Raw genomic sequence first — 20,926 nt, forward strand, 5'->3', positions numbered from 1 at the left:
TTTACAAATGAGAACACTGAGTCCCAGGGAAGTCAAGTGATTTGTTTTGAAGTCAAACACATAGCACAATTCTCCAACTCCAAATCCATTACATCATGTTGCGTGCATGTTACTTAATCTGAGACTCAGTCTCATCATTTGCAAAATGAAGGGACCAGACTAGATCAGCAGTCCATCATGGGAGCAATGGTTTCACATGAAGGATGACCCAAAGAAGTGAATGATCAATCACATGGTGGGAAGATGGGTTACATCTCACCCTCCTCAGGAGAGCCAGTTATTGAGATTGTTTACAATGCAAACACACTCTTATCTTCTTTTTATTTATTTATTTTTGGGGCCAGGGCAATGGGGGTTAAGTGACTTGCCCAGGGTCACACAGCTAGTAAGTGTCAAGTGTCTGAGGCTGGATTTGAACTCCGGTACTCCTGAATCCAAGGCCAGTGCTTTATCCACTGCACCACCTAGCTGCTCCCCACACCCTTATCTTCTAACACTACTCCCAACAGTTCCCTCCCTCTATTCTGTAAGCCTCCAACCTATCCTCCCGGTCAACTTGTGCTGACCCCTTACATTATAACCTAACTGCTATGTAGGCACTGACAGCAGCAGGTAGTCATTGGGAAAATCTCCCCTCACCCATCCCATACCCACTCTATGCCTCACAGATGACCTTGTGGCTAGCATGAACCCTTAAGAGGGTGTTCTCTAGGGCTCAGTGAGGAAGGGCCAATCTCCCCTCCTTCTTTTAATTCTGGATGGGGCACAGTCAGTTAATCGGAATGATTAGACATGGATAGATGACAGTATACATTGCATATCTTATTACATTGTCCTTCCTCCAAGACCTCCTCATCTTCTGAACTTCCCTATTTCTGTTGAGGGAAGCACCATCCTTCCAGTCACCCAGATTGTGAACCTCAGTGTTATCTTTGACTTTTCATTCTCCTTCCCTTTACTTATCCAATCAGTTGCCTAACCTTGTTATTTCTGCTTCCATAATATCTCTCCTCTGTCCTTTCTTTATTCATACAGCCATAACTTTAATTCTGGCTTTTATCACGCCTGGCTTGGACTATTGCAACAACTTCCTAATTGGTCTCTGCCTCAAGTGATTTTCTTAAATTGTAGGTCTGATTATGTCACTCCCTTACTTAATAAGTTGCAGTGGCTCCCGATTGCCTGTAGGATCAAATGTTATTTCATCTTTATTTCATGTACTTTTAAAACATTCTATTTTGTGTAAGTTTTATAATGTACATAATTGTTAGTACAGTGAAAATTTATTTTTAAAAAGTAGAAATACACATATTGGAGATAGGTGCAAAAATTTTTACTGATGGGAGTGTGTAATCCAGAAGTTTGGAAACCACTAACCTAGTTGATCCTTAAGGTCTGTTCAGGCTTTTTATTAATTTGTCATAAATGTCATTGCCAGAGGTGCAAATTACATAGGATAAAGTAAGAGATGGGAGAGTTATGATATAAAAGCATTATTAAATGCTAACTAAAATAACCTTGAATATGTCAGAAAATATAAAAATATATTTTTGAATCTTGAGGCAAAGAGTGAAGGAAGGTTAGGAAAGGGAAGGGATTGGGTTATGGTTAAGAGAAGCTGGGCAGGAAGTGTGACTTGTGCTTAGGACAAATGTGGAAACTGAAGGGGCTTGCTACTGAGCCGGAGCTGGGAAATGCTAGGTCCTACAAGAAGTTGGCCACAAGGGTCTTGGGGTTTCTCTACTTCTGTTTGAAGTAGTCCCTCCTAGCTCTTTCCAGGTGGAGAAGGCATTTATAGAGGAGGAAAAGATCTCGGACTGGTTTCTTGGCTCTGCTCCCTTTACTATACACTAAGCTTTGCATTTCTGAGGGAGGGATTCCATAACTGTCACAATTAAAATGTAAAGGCAGGTTACAGTGAAATACAGAAATTAATTCACAGGACAGGATAATCACTGGGCCAATCAGCAAATGTAGTTAGCTTGCAAAGGGTTGGAGAAAACAGGAAAGGGGAAGGAAAATAGATGCTAAAGAGGGAAGCAGTGTTCAACTTGTGATCTCATGGATAGGAGTGTGCACGGTTCCTCCACAGGCACTGAGCCTTCTACAGTTCCCTATTCTGTTTCTCCTCTTTGCCCTTCCATAAATTCTCCAAATAAGAGGAGGGGAAAGGAAGGGAATAAGCATGTATTAATCATCTACTGTGAGGCACTTTGCTAAATACTCTACCCGTATTATCTCACTCGATCCTTTCAACAATCCTTCCAGATGGGTGCTGTTACTTATTCCTATTTTAAAACTGAGGAAACTGATGCAAACAGAGGCTAAGTGACTTGCTGGAAGAATCATAGGTAATTAATGTCTGACGCTGGATTTGAACTCAGTTCTTCCTGACTCTAGGCCCAGTACTCTAGCCACTTTGCTAGCTAGCTTCCTAGGAGGATCCGTTAATTGCTAGAGTCCTTTCTTCAGTTCTTTTAATATCTCAGAAATGCCAATTCAGCTCTCAGACTGTCCATTTCCTATCTGTCATCCTCCTGGTATAGACATGACCCGGAGCTCCAGAACTCAATGTAAGTGAAGCACCAGCCCAGGCAATTTCTGAAAGGCAGGAAAGATTTCTAGTATTAGCTGGCAGGCAGACAGAATCGTGTCTCACCACTAGAACTGGCCACTGGATGACTTTCTTTTGCCACCACAAAGATTCAGTGCCAGGAGATACATAGCTCTACTTTGCCTGATTTAGGAAGCTTTTATTTCTAACAGACTTTGTAATAAAGGAGCTTCCTTCCCAGATGATCTGTTAAAGTATCATTGTAACTTCTTTGGTCATGTGCATTGTCACTTCCTAATTTATCTGTGGAACCGTTTGTTTAGCACCTGATTTATCTCAAGAATTTGTTGACTACATGACCTGCACTGTAAGTTGAGCTTGTTATATAATGGGTTGTAGCAGAGCCAGGCACTGGGCCAACCTGACTCACAGGTGGAGAGGATATCTCTTCCACCTGCTGTGACTGAAACCTGCTGCTACTAGGACCTACCTGTCTTAAACCATATTCTCCATTGGCCCTTAGGAATGTTATCCTCCCTTAAAGATGGCCTCAATTTCCCACCATAAACATCACTTAGAGGAGATGATTATGGAAAACGGAAGTCATTACCTGGGATAGCCTGAAGCTTTTCCTCTAGCTTTATCCCATTAGAACAAAAGCACAGATCAGTTTATCAGATTAGGGTAAGGCAGAGAAGGTCTGGCCCTGAAAGGATAAGATATAGGGCTGTCTGGAAAGTCTCAAGGAAAATAGTGCCATAAATCTCCTCAGCAGCTGGTGCAGCACTGGGGCAGCTCAGGGCTGGTGGCTGATTGGGCACTGTGATTCAGCAGGGCCCCACTTAAGGTCCTTCACAATCTGGCTGCAACCTACCGTTCCACACTTACTACATATTATTTCCCCTTGGGCACTTTCAATTCCAGTCCAACTGTCCTATTTGTTGTTTCTGGTGGATGATAGTGTCCCTTCAGGCTCTGTGACTTTGCACAGGGTATCACCATGCTCTCCTTCCTCACTGCCATCTCTTGGCATCTACCCAAGGCTCAGATCAAGTGTCACCTTCTCTAAGAGCCCTTTCCTGATTATCCCCTCTCCCCATTCTTTGTGCTGCTTTACACTTGAAATTACATTGTACGGATTTTATATTTATTTATTTGTGTGGGTTTTTTTCTCCCAGTACAATGTAAGCTCCTTGAAGGCGGGGAATATTTTCATTTTTGTCTTTAAATCCTCAGACTCCAGCACAGTTCCTAACAAGAAATGCTTAATAAATTGAACTGAATTGTGGGGGATGGTTAATCATACCAGGGCCCTGGGGCATTGCTAAGAACAAACCACCAACTAAATAAATCTTAAGTAGGTCCTAGTGAGATACAGGCTAATTCTGTTCTTTTCAGACAGTAACAATTTTGTACCGGCCCTCCAGATTGTAACTACAATAAAAGCTCTAACAGAATGTAATCTCCTTGGGGGGCAAGGATGGTTTATTGTTTGTTTTCTTTGTATCCCTCTACTGTCATGTGTCTTGCATACACTAGGTGCTTGATAAGGATCTGCTGGATTGAGGATAATGACTCATTTTCTGTGGCACCATGCCACAAAGCACCCTCCTCACTCCAACGTAGAGGGGAAAGTGGGTTTTGCTCAGGCTGAGCTGGAACTTACCCCCAGGTCCTCTGACTCCACAACCAGTATTCTCTCCACATTTCCTGTTTCATATAACAGCATTCCTACAATTAATATAATCCGTCGTCATGTCTGATAAGAACAATTTCTCCAATTCCATCCAGTTCAACAAATATTTATTAACTGTCTACAATGTGCCAGGCACTATGCTAGGGACAAAGGATCTAAAAACTAAAGCAGTCTCTGCTTTCAAGGAGCCTTAATTCTGCTGGCATGGAACATGTAAAAAGATTAGTAAATACAAAAAAAATGTAAAAAGCCATTTCTAGGGGCAGCTAGGTGGCACAGTGGAAAAAGCACCAGCCCTGGATTCAGGAGGACCTGAGTTCAAATCCAGCCTCAGACACTTGACACTTACCAGCTGTGTGACCCTGGGCAAGTCACTTAACCCTCACTGCCCCACCAAAAAAAAAAAAAGCCATTTCTAGTGAGGGAAAACCTTAACAATTAGATGAATCAGGAAATGTCTCTTGTATGGCGGCAGCTCATGACCTGAATTTTGAAAGAAGTTTGGTATTTGGAGTCAGGAAGATCTGAGTTCAAATCTGACCTCAGATACTTACTCCCTATGTGACCCTGGGCAAGCCACTTTACCTCGTTTGCCTCAGTTTCCTCATCTGTAAAATGACCTGGAAAAGGAAATGGCAAACCACTATAGTACCTTTACCAAGAAAACTGCAAATGGGCCATGAAGAGTTGAATACAATTGAAACAACAGTAATAACAACAAAGGGTGTTTCAAGAGGTGAAGGTGAGGAAGAGAATGTTTCAAACATGGGGGAAGCCCAAGGAAAGTCAAGGAGGCAGGAAATGAATGTCTTGCATAGGGGGAACAACTGGAGCTAGAAGACTGTTTCTTCCACAGAAATGGAGGCTACATATGTAAATGTGGGAGTCATTAGTGAAGGGCAAAGTTGAACCCATAGAAGCTAATGGGGTCACCACAAAATACTGTAGTGAGAGTATAGGGCCAAGGACAGAGCCCACATGTAGGGAATGGGACATAGATGATGATCTAACAAAGGAAACTGAGAAGACTGAGACAGACAGGTAGGAGGAAAACCAAGACAGAGCAATGGGACAAAAACCTAGGAGCCAATATCTAGAAGGAAGGGGTGGTCAACAGTGGCAAACACTGAAAAAAATGACAAGAAAGTTGGGCGGGGGGAAAGGCCATTAGACAGCAATAAAGAGATGACAGGTAACCTTGGAGCAAATAGTTCATCTGAGTGATGGCAAGGGAGCCATGTTTCAAGAATTTGAAAAATGAGTATGTGAGAAAGTGGAGACATGGTGAATAAACAGCTTTTTCTAAGAGTTTGACTATGAAAGGAACGACAATGAAGTACTATGGGACTCACCAAAATAAACATATTTTGAAAGCAATACCAAAGAGTCAACATAAGTTGCCTACTCACTGATAGGGTGCTTGTTAAAAAACCTCTCTGTCCAAGAATCTATATTTTTCAGAATTTCTCCAATACTTCAAGGATTCATCAGTGGGGGGTACTCCTACCACATCTTAGGAGATGATTTCATTAATTGGTGTGACCAAAAAAATTCATCACTTGGTGGCCAACTCTTTAGTGATAAAATACTTTTTATTAAAGAGATAAAACATAAATTTCGGAAATTAAGGAATTTAACTAATTGATAATATAATAGTAAATAAATATCCATGCAAAACAAGTAAACTTACTCTAAATAATCTCTATCTTTAATATAATGGTGTCCTTTAAGTTCAGATAGCAGTTGTTGATGTGATTATTTAAATCAGTCTTGCCAATAATCTCCATATTATTTCCACAACATATGAAGAAACTGGGCCTCAGAAAGGTTCTGATTTGCTCAGTGTCTCATGAGAGACCCCAGCCACTTGATCTTATAATCACTGTAAATCTTAACCATCACTGTTTGCCATTTATCTGTCCAACCTGAACCCTAAAAAAGAGAATGTATAAGTAAAGGAGAGGGCAATAAGGAGAGGGTCCCAGCAGCAAAGCTGTTCTTTTATCTCATCAAGAGAATTCACAAGGAATGAGGGACACACAGAAAGAAGAAATTTACCACTTTGTAGAACTCACTGTGAGTAGGGTAATACTAGTTAGCATAGCAGTTGTTTAAGCAATCAGCACCATGGCTAGGGGTATCAAATACTGTGGTCAGCACCAAGACTGAGGGAAAGCTGGCTTACCCAGGACATTAAAGGAGGGCTGTTACCAGTGCTAGTGGATTTACCCAAATTTGTCAAATTTGAAATTTGTAAGTGATTTGGTGTAAGCAAGAATAAGACCCAGGTGAATATATAAAGATGTGGGCAGAGTATTACTGCATTGTCTGAATTTCCAGAGAAGAAATTTTCCTGAAATGGTATCTCTGGGTCTCTACCCTAATATGTCGAATAGTAAGTACAGAAATAGCTGAGAGAGAAATTGTTTCTGTGTCCCTGGCAACATCCCCAAATGGCAAAAGGTCAGTGTTCCAGTAAGAAGTGAGTCTGTGATGAGAAAGAAGGTCTTTCAGAGAAAACTCTGGCTATATATTTGAAAATGTATTTGTTCTAATACTGCCCTATGCTCCATCATCAATGTATTTGAAAGTAAAAGTGTAACAGGTGAAGCCTGATCTTGATTAGTAATATTTAGCTTTTTAAAACAAGGGAAATAATGAAAGGATAACAAGTCCCAAGCAGGCTGTCTTTGGGTGATTGGGGAAAATGACCCAGGCTACTTTTAAAATTATCTCTAAAATTTAAGAACCTACCCCATCCCTCTATTACAGTTCCTTCATACTATTTCCTATAACCATTCTGAAATATGACAAACAAACATGTAGAATTCCATTTGACCAAGATCACAAAGCTAGTAACTGGGGAGCCAGGATTATATCCTGGATCTCCTGACTTCAAGTACAATGTTCTTTCAATTTCACCATAATACTTCACCATCCAGTCTATTTATAACAGCCCTCTGTAAGATGAATGTAAAATTATTGATTAAAGTATTTATCCTAAAGTATTAATTTTCTATTCAAGCACCATTTTCTATAGAGTATAAACTTAGACATATCCTACCAAGATGGAAAAGCTTCAAATAAGAGCCCAGAGACAGATGCTGTTATCTGAAAATCAACCCAGATCTATTTGGAGAGACTCAACAACATCAAATAATCAGTTGTTTGGCCACAGCTCCTTAAGACTGTCTGCTCAGCTGAGATCTGCCTCAGTGGAGGGAGGACCCAGACTGATTAAATTACAAATTCTTCAAAGTATCAAAAATCAAACATTAATTGTTGAAAGATCAATTGTCATGATGAAATGTCTCATGAAATAGTTGCTCTTCTGGGACAATATGAATGAAGCATGACTTTGGAAACCTTTTAGAATGAAAACAAAGAATAATATACAAACCCTCTTAAGAGGACTACATGACAAATAAACTCCATAGACAGCCAGGAGTGACTGATATGCCAGAGGTAAACTCATGTAAAAAGATGCCAGGAAGGTCAGGTAACAAGGATTATGGACATCACCTGGTTAGCTTAACTAACAGACAATCTTACAGGTTCATAAAGAGCAAATAAAAAGGGCAAAAACCAAATGGTCTGACCACTGAGCAAAAGTGAAAAGAGAATCAACAGGGAACCAATGATTCTAGAGCTTAGTGGATTTGGACACAGATCCTAAGGAATGATGGCAGATTCAAACATTGGTATATGCCATATGCTCTAAAATCACACTGTTCTTGAGAGATTTTCTAAAAATTTATCACATCATTGCATCCCTAAACCAAACTATAACTTTCTAAGAAAATGAGCCTAGGAAAATAAAAGGCAAATATCTCCTAACCAGAAGCAAGTATTAACTTTAGATGGAAGTGACCAATCCCCCCTACCCCACAAAAAATCATGCCAACTTCCAATGCCTAAACAGGACTTATAAAAACAAATTTTAAATATTCAAATTACTTTAAATTACAATTTAGTGACCACAATTTAATGGCTAAATTTTCATCAGTAGTCAAGATTTACAGAATTCTGTAACGTTGACACAAGAGCCAGGACTGCAAAGATTATCTAGTCCAACCCACTCATTTTACAAAGGGAGAAACCAAACCCAAGAGAGGAGAAATGACTTGGACAAGATTACATAGCTTTTAAGTGGCAAAGTTGGGACTTCAAGCTGAGACTCTGTTCTTTTCAGTTCACCATGCTGTCTCTGCTACTGGATAAGGTACCTGGATGTGGGTACCAAAAATATGGCCTTGGTAACTAATGACATTGAATGATCAGAAAACTACTGAACAAAATCACACTTCTCAAGCTGGGAATCCTCTCAAGGGTATCAAAAGTGATTTCTCTGGACACTCCCTGCCCTATAAGCTAGCAACTCCTGTCCAAAGGTGAATAAGTCATATAATACATTTGTTCCTAGGAAGAGCAAGGAGCCAGCATAGTCTACCCAACTTTCCTTCCCTTTCTGAGCCAGAATGAAATAGGAAGATCAACAATTGCTGTTAATGAACTATTAACACCAGTACATTTAAAACTACAAGGCAATGGAGTTATCTTCTGCCTTGTCTCAGTCACATCTATCTCCTCAATTAAACATTAGGACAGACTATAGGTAAAACTGGAAATAACTCATATTTGTATAACACTTTAAGGTTCACAAAGTACTTCCCTCCTAGAAACCCTGTGAGGGACTCAGTGCAATCATACATTTACAGATGAGGAAATTAAGGCTCTGAGATTTAAGTACCTTGTCCATCATACACAGCTAGTAAGCATCAGAGGTTGAATTCAAACCCAGATCTCCTTACTAGGTCCAACAGTCTATCTACAATATTATGCTTCCCTTTACAAATAAAAAAGGAAGCATTTTCCAGCACTGACTAAATATTGCTAATTCTTAATTAAGGAAGGGAGGTGAAGTCTGAAAGAATAAACCAACAAATTCACTTGAACTTCCAGTTTTAATACAACAAACCACTTGCACCAAAGTTAAGAACCAAAATTTCTTGGTCAAAGGATATGAATAGGCAGTTTTCAAACAAAGAAATCAAAGCTATCTGTAATCATATGAAAAAATGCTCTAGATCACTACTGAACGGAGAAATGCAAATTAAAACAACTCTGAGGTATCACCTCACACCTATCAGAGCGGTAAATATAACAAAAATGGAAAATATTGGATGTTGGAGGGGATGTGGGAAAGCTGGGATGGTAATCCACTGTTGGTAGAGTTGTGAAAAGATCCAACCATTCTGGAGAGAAATTTGGAACTATGCCCAAAGGGCTATAGAACTATACATACCCTTTGATACAGAAATACCACTGCTAGGTTTATATCCCAAAGATCCCCCAAAAGAGATAAAGACCTATTTGTACAAAAATATTTCTAGCAGCTCTTTTTCTGGTGACTAAGAATTGGAATCAAAGAAATTCCCATCAATTAGGGAATAGCTAAACAAGCTGGGGTATTTGATGGTCATGGAATATTATTGTGCTATAAGAAATGACAAGTAGGATGATTTCCAAAAGGCCTGGAAATACTTGTATTAACTTATGTATAGTGAAGTTAGCAGAACCAAGAGAACACTGTGCAGAGACAGTAATATTGTTTGATGAAGAACTGTGAAAGACTTAACTATTTTCAACAATACAATGATCTAAGACAATAATCCCAAAAGACTAATGATGAAATATACAATCTACCTCCAAAGAAAGAACTGATATTGATGGAACACAGACTGAAGCATGCTATTTTTCACTTTCTTTAATTTTTGTTCTTTTATTCAAGTTTTCTTATACAAAATGACTAATATAGTAATGTTTTACATAATCGTACTTGTATAACCTATATCTGATTGCTTACTGCCTTGGGGAGGGGGGAAGGGAGGGAGGAAAGGAGGGATAAAAATTGAAACCCAAAACTATAAATAAAAATGTTTTTTATTTTAAAAAAAACCACTATATGCATAGTTGAGCAAAACAAATTCTCATATTGTCTATGTCCAAACATGTATGTTTCAATTGGTGCTTAATAATGCTTATTGGCTAATGACCGACAGTTGATCATTATTAATAAATTATTGTTTATTTATTGGAAAAAAGAATCAAAATTTCTGTTGTTGTCCATTGATAGAAAACACCTCCAGCAAAAAGACAACTTTTGACAGTTTATACCAACAACATTTCCAAAATGGGTTATGTGCATCATAAAAATTCCCAAGTGTCTATCAACCTCACTATCCTGGAGAATATAAAGTTGTTTGATCTGAAAGACAGAATTTCAATTTTGGCAATTTAAAATTTCCTATTGCTATCTTGTTTCACAAACGTTGTTCTCTCTTAAGAACTCAAATAATCCAGTTCCTATTCCAATTCTATAAAATACAAAATAGCTAATAAGGGAATTTACAACTCCTTGATTTTTATTAAATTTTTCAGGCATTTAGGATACCCCATTTTAATTTAGGGCAGCTAGGTGGTATAGTGGATAGAGCAATGGGCCTGATGTCAGGCCCATTAATCTTCTTAAGTTCAAATCCAGCCTCAGACACTTAGTAGCTGTGTGACCCTGGGCAAGTCACTTAACCCTGTTTGCCTCAGTTTCCTCATCTGTAAAATGACTGGAGAAGGAAATGCCAAACTACTTTAATATCTTTGCCCAAAAAAACCCCACCCAAAATGAAAAAAACCAAAATGTGGTTGGTCACTGTGACAGGTAAAACTAAATGTGTGTGGTCACTCTATCTGTCCCCTTGTGGGGAAAGCTAACTAGGACAACAGTTTAACAGTTTAGGTATTAAACATTTATTAAAATATATTAGAGATCAACAAAGAGAGAACAAGTGTCTCTGAAAGAATTGGAAAACATAGCCTACCCTCGAGGAGAAATCAGAGCTGCCAACCCCATAAGGTTCCAACCACCAACTCCCCAAACCAACTGATAAAACCAACTGCCTTACACATGGCTTCAAGCTGATTGGTTAAGGGTGGTCACATGCTCACACAGCAGGGGGTCCCTGTAATATTAATAATATTCTCACATCACAAAGAGTCAGACATGACTAATATGACTCAACAATAAAACTTTACTCTACAAATCATCATTTCCCCTACTTTCCAACTATTGCTTTATGGCTGGCTTGCCTTCAGTGAAATAAGACATTATCACAGGGAACTAAGATAGCAAAGCTAGCTCCAGAATCAAATGAAATCATGTATCTAAAGCACTTTACAAGTTATGAAGCATTCTTGTCATCTATTTTTAGTAGTATTTTTTCACTAAACTTTATGTTGATATGGTAAGGACAGCCAGGGAATGCAAGCTGTGCTAAGTCCTACCTAAAGAAAAGGTTTTCAAATTTGGCATAGTGATGCACTAAATGTCTGGCAAGTAGAGATGAGCCATGTGTAGTTCAGAAGGTTAACACCAAAGGGCAATTTGGCCACAGCAAAAATCAAAGACTATCAAGTCACAAAGGGATTGTGATCTCCATAGGCATTCCCAATGACAAATAATAGAACCTTGAAGCACAGATGTAGAATCATTATTAGAACCTATAGGTCTATCCCTGTGATATCATCAGTGCTGGGGGGCACTCATAGGTTAAGTGACTTGTTTACAGAATCCCCAGAGCTTAGTTCATTGACTAGCACACAGTAAATTCTTAATAAATGCTTGTTGACTGACAGTCCCACAATAATTATAAATGAGAGTCAGGACTTCAATCCAGGCCTTTTTGACTCTAAGGCAGGTCTTCTATGCCATGGTGCCTCTCTATTATTAGTATTATCTTTAACAACAATCATTCTGAATTGAGTCAAGTCCAGTATATTTGGTTCTGTTGGTATGGACCTATTGGTTCTACTCAATAGAAAGTCTTAGAGAAGCCAGATTAGGTAGGATGATACTACATTCTAAGGATCCTAAAGAAACCAAACTACTTTTGGTTCCTCACCTATCCAAGGGGAAGTCAAGGTGTTCTAGCAACAGTACCAAGGAGTTCCTAAAGGAAGTTGAATCTTGTTTTCCTTGCACACAGTATTCATTTAGTGTTAAACTGAATTATTGAATTAATATTCCTTAGTGTAAGGATAAAGGGGGAAAGAAAAGATCCTATCTCCTTTGGCCATCAAAGATGAGTTCTGACCCTTACCATATACTAGCTGAGTCCAAGCAGAAAGCCAACATGAGGCAGCACACACTGGTAAAGTGGGGAAAACACTATTCATAGAACCATAGATCTAGAAGGAATCTCAGAGGGGTATCATTTAGAGATGAAGGGACTGAAGCCCATAAAAGTTAAGTGACTTGCCCAAGGTCACACACATAGAAAGGTGCAGCACCAGGATTTAAATTCAGGTCTTATATCTACAACTTCACCAACTTTCTACAATACCAGTCAGGAAATCTTGGTTCTAGTTGAAGCTCTAATGTCTATTAGCTTTGTGATTCTGGGCTCAAGCACTTGGTTTTGTCTGCTTGCCACCTGTTATTGAATCAAGTGTACTTTCATTTGAGGTAAGCTCCTTTGGGGTTCTGGGAGTCTACTTAGCAAGTACTACTTGGCAAGATTGGGTGGGGGGCTCTGAACCACACTTTTCCTTTCCCCTTTCACTGTTCTAAGGGACACCTGAGGAGGAAACTCACAGCCCATATTCACTACAAAGTTTGCAAAGCACTTTACAAAAATCATCTCATTTGATCCTCATAACGACACTGGGAAGTAGATTTTATTAAAGATTCCCATCTTACAGGTGATAATACTGAAGCTGACAGAGGGTAGGTGCTTTGCCCAGGGCCAAACAGCTCAAAAGTATCTGAGGTTGGGGCAGCTAGGTGGCGTAGTAGATAGAGCACTGGCCCTGGATTCAGGAGGACCTGAGTTCAAATCCGGCCTCAGACACTTGACACTTACTAGCTGTGTGACCCTGGGCAAGTCACTTAACCCCAATTGCCTCACCAAAAAAACAAAAACAAAAGTGTCTGAGGTTGAATTTAGACTCAGGTCTTTCTGACACCAGGTCCAGGGCTCTTTTCACTCTGGTGCTTAGCTGGCCCTCTACCAATGCTGATCAGCACATGCTTTGAACCTTAAATTCTTAGAGAGCAGCACTGGTATTGCGGATGGAGAAGATGGTCTTGCAAGAAGGAAGAACTGAGTTCAATTATTAACTCTGGTACATACTGGCTCTGTGACTCTGGATAAGTCTAACCTCTCAGTGCCCTAGGCAACTCTATGAATAAGAGACAACTGCATAAAACTACCATTTTAGATATATGGCATCTTTCCTCAAAAGAGCTCAAAATTTACATATATATAATAAAGTATCTCTAATTTAGACTAATGAAGAGGGAGGAAGAAATGTCTGAATTATAGAATATTTAAAGAAACAAAATTTAATTAAAAAAATCTACAAAGTCCTCATCCAATGGTGTGGAGGTGATTGTGGGTTGCCATGGGTTAGAGAGTAGTGGTAGGTAATCTTGTACTGAGGTGGAAAAGCTTTGAGTAGAGGCCAACAATGGGCAGGCATCTGTAGACACTTCTTGCTATCCAGTTGCCCCCAAAGGGAATATGGGTCCATGAGAAGTTAGGCAACTGGTGAATTTTTCAACCCAAGTAGCTTTTAAAGGTTTATATAACCTGCATTGGAAAGCCCCTGATATTTCAAAGTATTAATGTATAGAACATATTTTAACTTGAACTAGATTAATGAAAAGCATTAGTCCTTGGCAATCCTTAAGACTCTAACAGATAAAAAATATTTGCAATCAGCACACCAGCTGCTTCTGGATAAATGGGGCACTTGAAGGTATGTTCCTCTAAGGATTTTAGACAATTCTCTTCTAATCTTATTATTTATTTATATCAAAAGGTACTGTAATTACCCATCACTGTGCACTATTAATGAAGGGTTTACTATACAAACTCTGCTTCAACCAATCTCTGTCCATTTTTAATTAGGGTAACTTCAATGAGAAATGTTGCTATATTATCTTATTCAACCTAACAGGCTTATGACAAACCCTTATTAGTGCTGTGTATTGTGTTAAGTACCCTGTGGATTATTTTTTTCTTTAATAAGTCCTACCTGACTATGTTTTATATTTGCTATTCCCAATTTGCATAGAAACTGGCACAAAATGTAAAAGTGATTTCCTGGATATAGCCCAGTTTGGAATAGATTTAGTAAGGGCTCTAAGTTTCCTAAGCCTTCGTCCCACCCCCACCCCCAACCTAAGCAGCTGATAATCATTAACATGACAACTTCACACTACCACAATGGGGCTACCTATCAAAGAAAAAAAAGGTAAGGAAATTCAATAAATAATTATTAAGCACTTACTGTGTATAAAGCAGTGACTAGCTGTTGGGGGGAAGATATAAAATTTAGATAAAAAACAATCCCTGCCCTCAGGAAGCTCACAATTTAGCAGGGAGAGATTGACTGACACCTATAATTACAATGATACAAGGAACTCCTTCCAAAGGAAATTTCCTCTAACAATTCATGTTGATGGCTTCTCTGTACTTTATTGTCTTAGAAAGTTGCCTAAAACATTGTAAGGTTAGGTGACTTGCATGGGTCACAAAGTATGTAACAGCAGTGGTTCTAGAACCCAAATCTTCCTGGTTGAAAAGCCAGCTCTCTAATCTGTGCCCTGCTGCTTCTGCAAGGGAATAAGATACACACATAACCCACAGTGCACAACATTACATGGTAAGTGCCTTATAGAAGCACAAAATAAAGGGCTATATGAAGTCTGAAGGGGAAGGTCATTACCTATTAAGGGGAACAGGGGAAGACTTGCAGGAGCAAGTAGCATGTGGATTAGAGTTTAAAAGACTAAGAGGGGGTCTGTATCCCAAAGAGACAATAAAAAAGGGAGACAGACCCACATGTACAAAAATATTTCTAGCAGCTCTCTTTGTGGTGGCAAAGAATTGGAAATCGAGAGGATGCCCATCAATTGAGGAATGGATGACAAGTTGAGGTATATGAATGTAATGGAATACTATTGTGCTATAAGAAATGATGAGCAGGCAGATTTCAGAAAAATCTGGGAAGACTTTAAATGGACTGATGCTGAGTGAAGTGAGCTGATCCTGGAGAATATTGTACACAGTAACAGCAACATTGTGCAATTATCAACTGTGATAGGCTTAGCTCTTCTCAGCAATGCAAGGATCCAAGACAATTCCAAAGGATTCATAATGGAAAATGCTCTCCACATCCAGAAAAAAAGAACTGTGGAATCTGAATGCAGATTGAACCATACTGTTTCTACTTTTGGGGTTTTTTTTGTATTGTTTTGTTTTTTGAGGTTTTCCCCTTTTGTTCTGATTCTTTTTTCACAACATGACTAATGCAGAAATATGTTTAATGTGATTGTACATATATAACCTATATCAGATTGCTTTCTGTCTTGGAGAGGAAGAAAGCGAGGGAGAAAAATTTGGAATTCAAAATCTTATAAAAACAAATGTTGAAAAAGATCTTTACATGTAATAATGTAAAAATAATAAGATACATTTACAATTAAAAATAAAGACTAAGAGGGACATGGAATATATTCTAGGCAGAGGGTGCAGCAAAAACAAAAAGCTAGCAGCAGAAAAGCCCTGGTTGTGTTCCAGGAGGCAGTGCATCATAGTGAAAAGGATGCTAGGTTTGGAGTCAGAGGAATGGGATTCAACTTCCAACTCAACCAAGTTCTGTATGACCTTGGGCAAGGACCCTTCTTCTAATTATAAGTCTTAAATATTTAAATCAAGATTTCATAGTTCCTCGAGGGCAGGGATTCTTAACCTTTTTTTTTTTTTTTTGCGTGTCATAGACCCCTTTAGCATTCTGGTGAAGCCTGTGGACTCCTCAGAACAATGTTAAATGCATAAAATAAAACATACAGGATTACGACCCAGTTATCAAAATACTTTTTTAAAAAAGTGCACAGACTCCAGGTTAAGAACTACACAAGTTGTGCAGTTGGGTAGGCGAGTGTGTGCAGGGGAGTATGAGACAAGGCTGGAAAAACATGGCTTTACTAGATTGTTGACGTCTTTGAATGTCAGGTCAAGGAGTAGGAACTTTAGTTTGAAGGCTATAGAGCCGGGGTTTTTAACCTTTTTTTTGCGTCATGACTGGACCCCTTTAAATGCATAAAATAAAACATATATGATTACAAAGAAAACCATGTATAGTGTAATACTTATATAGAAAAACACACCCACAAGTTCACAGACCCCAGGTTAACAACCCTTGCTACAGAGCTCCCCCAGGCTGCAGAGAAGCATAAGAAGAGCAGCTCAGAATGAAGGCGACGGAATGAGGACGGGTAGCAAACAAGCAAGCCCAGAACGCCAGAATAGAAAAGAGGGAGAGCGGGAGGGAGGAAGTCCTGTAGGCTGGGACAGGAGGGAGAACCCCGCCCCTTCACTCTTCCCCGCCCCTCCTGGTCCCGCCTCTCGGACCCTCCCCACCAGCCCCGCCCCCAGCCCCGCCCCTCCCGGCTCGCATTACCGCTGGGTGAGGCTCAGCAGGCGGGTGGACGTCAGGTAGAGGCCGCTTGGTTCCTCCATGAGGGCTGCGTGGGGGGAGAGAGAGCACTTAAACTCCCCGCTCTCGTGGGGTCGCAGCCATCGGGCGCTGGGGCAGGGCCTGCAGTGGCGGCGCAGTGCCTCCACTCTCTCGGTCCGCTACCTCAGCCCAGGCCCCCGCCGCTAACCGCCGCTCTTTGGCCCCACCCCGCGACTTGCCAGCCAATTGAAGCCTATGGCAGCCACCCCTCATCCCTCGTTTGATGAGTAATTGGCTCCCTGTCAACATGGTCTAGCCCCCTTCGCCCGGCTCTGTTCGCTCAGTGCACATTGGGACATGTAGTTCGCTGGAGGGGAAGGGGCGTTGGTCTAGCCATTGCACAATCCTGCTATCCCTGAATGTTAGTGCTGGAAAGGACCTTGGAATGTAGAATTTTAAAGCTGGTTCGGACACGGAATGTTAGAGCTTTTTGAACACAGAATGATAGAGCTGGAAGGGACTTTGGAATCCCGGCAGTCACAGCAAGGGACTAGAGAATTTCAGAGCTGGAAGGGACCTTCGAGCATACTTGGAATAATGGCATATTAGAGTGGAACCAGAAAATAGAAGACATAAATGTCACAACTGTTAGAGAAAGATCGTATCTCCTCTGAATCTGTCTTCAAGAGGCTAAACGCTCCCCGTTCTTTCAACGAGTCCTTGTATAGGCATGCTTTTTAAGTCTCTTCACCAACCTGATTGCCCTCCTTGGAATATTGCTTCCCTTTGTCAATGTCCCTACTGGTGCTTAGAACTAGACAGGTTGAATAAGTGGTTCCAAAGGAAAGAAATCTAGGCTATCCATAGCTATATAAAAATGCTTATAGTCAATCATTAATAATGAGAAAAATGAAAATTAAAGCAACTCTTGGGTTCTAACTCACACCCATGAGATTGGCAAAATTAATATAAAATAAACTTGTTGGAGGAACACCAACAGGACACATACTGGTAGAGTTATGAATTGGTATCACCATTCTGGAAAGCAATTTGGAGCTATACTAAAGTTACTAAACTGTGTATGTCCTTTGACCCAAAGGTATTACTACTGGGCCTATATTCTGAAGAAATTTTAAAAAGAGGAAAGGTCCTATATATAAAAAAATAGTTATAGCAACTCCTTTTGTAAGTGGCAAAGGACTTGGAACAAATGATGGTATATAAATCTATATTGGGGGTAGCTAGGTGGTGCAGTGGATAAAGCAACGGCCCTGGATTCAGGGGGACCTGAGTTCAAATCAGGCCTCAGACACTTGACACTTGCTGGCTGTGTTAACCTGGGCAAGTCACTTAACCCTCATAACCCTGTCCCCCCAAATTTAAATCTATATTATACACATGGCATGTAAATAATGGAATATAAGACTATAAGAAAACTATAAGAAATTAAGAAAGAGACTTTCAGGGAAATCTGTGAAGACCTGTATGAATTGATACAGAGTGAAGGGAGTAGAATCAAGAGAACAATTTAAACTATAACAACATCAACAATGTAAAGAAAAAAGAACAATTATGAAAAGAACTCTAAAGAATACAATTAACAAGCATGGTTATGAGGACCGATGATGAAGAATACTACCCATCTCAGGAAATAAGTGAAGGACTCCCTATGAAAAATGAGATAGGGGGCAGCTAGGTGGTGCAGTGGATAGAGCACAGGCCCTGGAGTCAGGAGTACCTGAGTTCAAATCCAGCCTCAGACACTTAACACTTACTAGCTGTGTGACCTCAGGCAAGTCACTTAACCCCAATTGCCTCACAAAACAAAACAAAACAAAAATGAGATAAACATTTTTGGACATGACCAACATTGGGATTTTTTTTTAGATTGACTATGCTTATTTATCCATTTATTTATTTATCTATTTATTTGTTTTAATGTAATAAACATCTTTATTTATAGTTTTGGGTTCCAATTTTTATCCCTCCTTCCTTCCCTCCCCTTCCCTGAGACAGTAAGCAATCAGATATGGGTTATTCATGCATGATTATGTAAAACATTAATGTATTAGTCATTTTGTACAAGAAAACAAATGAAAGAAAGTGAAAAATAGCATGCTTCAGTCTGTTCCATCAATATCAGCTATTTCTTTGGAGGTGGATAGTATCAATAGTCCTTTGGGATTGTCTTGGATCATTATTTATTTATTTATTTTTTTAGTGAGGCAATTGGGGTTAAGTAACTTGCCCAGGGTCACACAGCTAGTAAGTGTTAAGTGTCTGAGGCCGGATTTGAACTCAGGTACTCCTGACTCCAGGGCCGGTGCTCTATCCACTGCGCCACCTAGCTGCCCCAGGATCATTATATTTTTGAGAATAGTCAAGTGATGCACAGTTCTTCATCAAACAATATTGCTGTCACTTTGCACAATGTTCTCTTGGTTCCGCTCACTTCACTATAAATCATTTCATATATGTCTTTCCAGGCCTTTCTGAAATCATCCTGCTTGTCATTTCTTATAGCACAATAATATTCCATCACCATCATATACCACAGCTTGTTTAGCCATTCCCCAATTGATGGGCATTCCTTTGATTTCCAATTCTTAGCCACCACAAAAAGAGCTGCTATAAATATTTTTGTACAGATAGGTGTTTTTCTCTTTTGGGGGATGTTTTTGGGATATAAACCTAGCAGTGGTATTTCTGGATCAAAGGTTATGCACAGTTCTATATCCCTTTATGCATAGTTCCAAATTGCTCTTCAGAATGGTTGGATCTTTTCACAACTCCACCAACAGTGGATTAGACTATGCTTATTTATTACAAAGGTTTTGTATTTCTCTTTTTCCTCTTGTTGGGAGGGGGGATAGAGAAGTGGAAGGGAGAAAAAGAAATATTGACATTTGAAAAAAAAATTAAAGCAACACAACCCCCCCCTCCCCTGCCAGCAATGGAAGTTCATCAATTGAGGAATGGCTAAATAAGATGTGGTGCTCTGTAAGAATAGAAATAATTCATAGAAGAAGAGACTTACATGAAGAAAACCAGAAAAACAATACATTCAATAATTATAACAATGTAAACAGAGAGGGCAATAAAATGAAACCAAACAATATGTAATTAGACCGACTAAGCTTGCATTAAGAAAAGTATCTTCTATCAGCTATGGTTGATAGTCTGGAAGGTTTTGCCTAACTTTTCTTTTTTTTCCCTTTCTCTTTTAAAATCATAATTACAAGCGATGGTTCACCAGGTAGGGGAGGAATATATTGAGAAATAAATATAATGTAACAACGAAAAGTAAACATCAATAAAATATAAAACTTATAAACCCCCCCAAAAGGAACCCTACAAGATACTTCAGATGTGGTTTGGTCAGGGCAGAGGACAAACAGAACTATCACCTCCCTTGCTATGGATGTCACACTTCTTTTAATGAAGTCTAAGATGGCCTTAACCTATAAAAATGGCATTTGGAAGGCTAAGGCCTAGTGCTTTCTCACTAAGGCAAGCATACTGGCCTGTCTGGGCATTATGCTCTTATTTATTGATGTCAACCGTGAAAGCTGCAAGGATACATACACAGAGACAAGGTGAGAGTGGCAGTGGGAAGGGACTGTTAGTGTGATTGCTTATTGGGCAAGTTTTGAAGTGGGCTACAGCTATGACTTAGTATGTGTTCTCTGCTATACAGCCTTCTGTACCTCCTCAACCACCTGAATGAATGAATGAATGAATTTTTTTTGTTTGTTTTTTGTTTTTTTTTGCAGGGCAATGGGGGTTAAGTGACTTGCCCAGGGTCACACAGCTAATAAGTGTCAAGTGTCTGAGGCCGGATTTGAACTCAGGTCCTTCTGAATCCGGGGCCGGTACTTTATCCACTGTGCCACCTAGCCGCCCGAATGAATGAATTTTAAAGCAGTAATTATATAGTTAGCATCATGCTCATCACTGAGGGTACAGATAGGTAAATAAGAGTTTTTGTCCTCAAGGAACTTACACTTTAGAAGGGAAAGAGCACCAGGAAGAGAATATGGTCCTGGAAAAGGTGGAAACTTGCAAGGATGGTGCGTACAGTCACAGGAGCCTTTTGCAGAAGCAATGGCAGTATTGATTTGGTTGGTTGCTGTTTCTAGAGAAAGAGGTAGAAA

General features: G+C 39.7%; 1 protein-coding gene across 1 annotated transcript in view; it reads right to left on the reverse strand.

The window, feature by feature from the left end:
- GARNL3 (GTPase activating Rap/RanGAP domain like 3) overlaps nt 1-16,966 on the reverse strand; it is a 231,593-nt gene extending 214,627 nt beyond the window's left edge. Inside the window, exon 1 of the mRNA XM_043984856.1 lies at nt 16,776-16,966. Coding sequence (XP_043840791.1) covers nt 16,776-16,834 — 59 coding nt within the window. The 5' untranslated portion in view covers nt 16,835-16,966. The remainder of the gene's footprint in view (nt 1-16,775) is intronic.
- Between the last annotated feature and the right edge of the window lie 3,960 nt (nt 16,967-20,926).

Source organism: Dromiciops gliroides, chromosome 2 (assembly GCF_019393635.1).
Source record: "Dromiciops gliroides isolate mDroGli1 chromosome 2, mDroGli1.pri, whole genome shotgun sequence".
Taxonomy (NCBI): domain Eukaryota; kingdom Metazoa; phylum Chordata; class Mammalia; order Microbiotheria; family Microbiotheriidae; genus Dromiciops; species Dromiciops gliroides.